This window comes from Sinocyclocheilus rhinocerous, unplaced genomic scaffold (assembly GCF_001515625.1).
Source record: "Sinocyclocheilus rhinocerous isolate Xijiao unplaced genomic scaffold, SAMN03320098_v1.1 scaffold168, whole genome shotgun sequence".
NCBI lineage: Eukaryota > Metazoa > Chordata > Actinopteri > Cypriniformes > Cyprinidae > Sinocyclocheilus > Sinocyclocheilus rhinocerous.
Window position 1 is genome coordinate 293,393 of NW_015635532.1, and position 4,792 is coordinate 298,184.

At 38.3% G+C, this 4,792-nt stretch overlaps 1 protein-coding gene across 1 annotated transcript in view; it reads right to left on the reverse strand.

Annotated features, from left to right (window-relative positions):
* Nucleotides 1-4,423: 4,423 nt before the first annotated feature.
* The window catches only part of LOC107747111 (protocadherin beta-15-like), a 1,660-nt gene continuing 1,291 nt past the window's right edge, over nt 4,424-4,792 (reverse strand). Inside the window, exons 2-3 of the mRNA XM_016561537.1 lie at nt 4,537-4,769; nt 4,424-4,450 (exon numbers count right to left, since the gene is read on the reverse strand). Of these exons, the coding sequence (XP_016417023.1) occupies nt 4,424-4,450; nt 4,537-4,769 (260 nt within the window). The remainder of the gene's footprint in view (nt 4,451-4,536; nt 4,770-4,792) is intronic.

A 4,792-nucleotide genomic window follows, 5' to 3' on the forward strand; every position in this document is an offset into this window, starting at 1 on the left:
TAACCGCTGGTTATTGTCTCAGCTTTAATTAAGTTGTACATAATTATATTAACTATCGGGTGCTAGACAAATAGTACTAGCATAACCGCTGATTATTGTCTCAGCTTTAGTTAAGTTGTACGTAGTTATATAACTATCGGGGGCTAGACAAATAGTGCTAGCATAACCGCGGATTATTGTTTTGAACTTTAACTAAGTTGCACATGGGTAACTGTAGGGGGCTAAACAGAACTACTATTTAAAGAATGGTAAGCATGGGCGACCTATTAAATAGTATTAGTCATAACCTCAGAACTACTATTTAAAGAATGGTAAGCATGGGTGACCTATTAAATAGTATTAGTCATAACCTCTGGCTAATGTTCAGACTGGCGAGTTTGTGATCGTGGGGCCCACGTAAAACGGCCGACGTGAGGCACCTAATGAACGAGTAAATATAAAGAGTTAAATAGAATAATCAAATGTCAGAATAATAATAATTAGAAATGGTCAAGCAACCAATTCATATGACAATCTAAATTTGAGGTCATATTAAAATGGAGTCAGATTTGAATTTAACCTTTTAACCCGCACCTGGACGCCGGCGCACTGAACACTCTTTGTTTGCACGTGTCAATGTTTACGAATAGATTAAATGAAAAGGGACATAATTATGTCAGAATAATAATAATTAGAAATGGTCAAGCAACCAATTCGTATGACAATCTAAATTCGAGGTCATATTAAAATGGAGTCAGATTACAATTTAACTTAAATTAAATAACTTTGCGTGCTGAAAAGACCAAACACACAAGAAACCTTCATCCACCATTGGATACCTTCCTTGGGCAAAGTGCGTGGACCTTACAAAGGTGATTGAGGATTGGAGTAATGTGCTTGTTCTTTCATGTGTGAGTGAACAAGCGGGCTGCACAGATTTGAACATATTGTTTTTAGCTGAAAGGCCATAAAGAAGTGAGTTACAGTAATCTAGTTGAGATGTGAGGAAGGCATGTATTACAGTTTCAGCATCCTGCTGTCTGAGAGAGGATCGAATACGAGATATTACGTAGGCGGAAAAAAAGCTGTCATTACCACTTTACCAATGTGATCATTACATGAAAGAGTGGAATCAATGAGAATACCAAGATTTCGAACTGTTGTGGAGGGCATAATAATAATAATAATCATCATCCATAAGAATGGTTATGATGAGTTGCACTAAGCTAAATTAAAGGAGACTGCGTTTCCAAAATTTACAACGCCATTAAACAAATATATAATCAAATTCCATGGTGATGATGGCAATCATAAAAAATGCGAAACTAATTTCATGCCTTATTTTCAGAGGTACTATCCTGCATAGCCTCTGCATCAAGCCCTTCGAGATCATCCAAATCGTTTTTTTTTTTTCTCTCTCTCTCAGAGTCAGGTCAGCAGTCAGCGTGCCCTCATTATAAGATCTGATGAACTTGAAGTCACTAGTGCGCGAGCCCGTGGTCAGGTATGCGTCATAATTGTAAGCGCTGCGGAGAGTTCCCGCGCCCTCCACCTCTGCGTAATTTGGAGGGAGATACGCACTGGGAATGGCTACAGCTCCTTTAAAAAACAGTCTGGGCTTTCTCCTGCGACAAAACCTCACGGCCAGGAAGAAAGTGGAAACGGACACCAGCGCGATGATCAAATAAAACACAAATAGAGGAGCCCGGTTTGTTATTTTCTTCCACATGAGCTCTGTAATTCTTCTCCTGAAATACAGGTGGTTTAGATATGCGGAAATGAATACAAATGTAACCACGTTATCCACATGGAAAAGAAAACGCAAATGACTAAATATGGCAGATACAAGAGGAAAACAGATTATGTGCCTCTTGATTTTCTACAACGAGCTCAGATGTCAGTCCTGAAAATGACATCATGAACAGGGTGGAGAGAAACAGTAATCTGAATGTCAACGATTGCACTGGTAAACAGTGACACTAACAGTTCAATTATGAAACTGCAAGTACTCTCATAGCTCTGAAATTAAATGGTGAAACTTGGATATAGGGGTGGGCAAAATGGCAAAAATATCATATCACGAGTTCATTTATTTCAGTAATTCAACTCAAATTGTGAAACTCGTGTATTAAATAAATGCAATGCACACAGACTGAAGTAGTTTAAGTCTTTGGTTCTTTTAATTGTGATGATTTTGGCTCACATTTAACAAAAACCCACCAATTCACTATCTCAACAAATTAGAATACTTCATAAGACCAATAAAAAAAAAAAATTAGTGAATTGTTGGCCTTCTGGAAAAGTATGTTCATTTACTGTACATGCACTCAATACTTGGTAGGGGCTCCTTTTGCATTAATTACTGCCTCAATTCGGCGTGGCATGGAGGTGATCAGTTTGTGGCACTACTGAGGTGGTATGGAAGCCCAGGTTTCGTTGACAGTGGCCTTCAGCTCATCTGCATTGTTTGGTCTCTTGTTTCTCATTTTCCTCTTGACAATACCCCATAGATTCTCCATGGGGTTCAGGTCTGGTGAGTTTGCTGGCCAGTCAACTTTTGGTGCTTTTGGCAGTGTGGGCAGGTGCCAAATCCTGCTGGAAAATGAAATCAGCATCTTCAAAAAACTGGTCAGCAGAAGGAAGCATGAAGTGCTCCAAAATTTATTGGTAAACGGGTGCAGTGACGTTGGTTTTCAAAAAACACAATGGACCAACACCAGCAGATGACATTGCACCCCAAATCATCACAGACTCTGGAAACTTAACACTGGACTTCAAGCAACTTGGGCTATTATGTTTAGTAGTCTACTCTGCTGTTGCTTTAATTTAAGAACTGAACGGATCTAATATACAGGCATGCATCTGTTTTTCTCTCAACTGTTTACTTTTACTTTAGACATAACCATCTGTGTTTATATGTAAACCTTTTGTGTTTTGACAGTATTAGGGCAATCAGACTCAAAAGATAACTTAGTCCAGGAATCAGGCGCTGTTTGACAGGCTTTTTTAGTGTGCGCTAGCTTCAGGTGTACACGCTCAGAAAAAGCACATGTCAGAACAGCACACGAATGAAATGTTTAACCGGCAAGGCTTTAAAGCACATGCAAATAATGTACTTTTGTGATTGCGAAGTGCAGTGTCCCGTGAGTGTAACGCTACCGCCTAGTTAACATTTGATGTGAATGTATGCGTTATACAGTATATTGAGACGGAGGCGCCAGAACTGCAACTGGTAGAATGTGCGCTGGAGCAGGATACTATGATATTTCTGCAAAAGCAGATCGTGGAGACATTTTAATCATTCACGATCTAAAATTGTTATATCGCACACCCCTATTTGGATATAACACTTATCGTGCATATTAAATGATTTCATAATATCAAGAGGCATGCAAAATCAAATATTCTCCTTAGATATGAACAGAGAAGACGCCTAATTTTCTAAAGCATCTATGCGTAAAATAAACACGCCTGTGTGTAGACATACATAGTACAAAAGCAAAACCTCAACAGCAACAGACACTGGACCATACAGCAACGTGGAAAGCTTATAGAAATATGCAGACCCATTCTAAAACTTCGATTCAGTGAACTGAAGTTTAAAAGAAACACTGAAATAAAAATTTAAAGAACTTCATGAACATATTTCAGACAAAAGAAAAACAAAACAAAAAAACACCTATGTTTACGGACCGTTTCTCATCGCGTTTTCAAAAAGGCATCATTACAGTACAGTATGTAAAACTTTCGTTAATTACCGAGAACCTCGGATGACTCGTAATTACATATGTGCAGTGCACTGCAATTTTTGGGATTTTTTGTTATCTCTCATTTACCAAAATTATTCAAAATAAACAATGTCAAAACGTTTAGATGGATCTCCCATTGTGTTTCAGTTTGCAAGTATTGAAAACCAAATACCAAATAGTCTGTTCGTGTTTTTTTAATCACCAGCAGCAATCGAGATATGCCGTTTTAAATTCTAAATCATAAAATTCAATTGACGTGATTATGCGATAGTTTTCACTAATACTTCTATACATTTTAATTGTCAATTAAGATATGTGAGCGTGTGCTGCATGAGTACCATCCTCTCTCTCTTCTCCTTATCTTGCTCCAACGTAGACGCAACAACCTAAACAAACGTAAATGCTGATGCAGCACCATGGACAGCAACAGTAAAAAGATACCCGGTGTCATTTTCCATACAACAAAGTATATAGGCCTATTACTAAACAGAATATTATTAATTTAATTCTCTTTATATGCTAAATTCATAAAACCGAGACATTGACGAGAAAAAACAATATATATATATATATATATATGTGTGTGTGTGTGTGTGTGTGTGTGTGAAACATAACGATGTATGAATATACGAATATGTATGAAACACTTTTTAATGTAACTACATTTCAGACCTTAGTGTATGAATGTAAATAAGTCACGTGATCATTTTCGAGAACAGAACCTGTCAAAGCGATAAAATTAGAACACAATTTCACGTTGAATTAAGGCCATTAAATAATTGTAGAAAACAGAGCTCGTTAGTCCTACCTGAAACGAGTCGCTCATTTCCGCATCAAGCCCTTCAAGATCATCCACAGCAGACTGAGTCTTTTTCAGAGTCAGGTCAGCAGTCAGCGTGCTCTCATTATAAGATCTGATGAACTTGAAGTCACTAGTGCGCGAGCCCGTGGTCAGGTATGCGTCATAATTGTAAGCGCTGCGGAGAGTTCCCGCGCCCTCCACCTCTGCGTAATTTGGAGGGAGATACGCGCTGGGAATGGCTACAGCTCCATCAAACAACAGT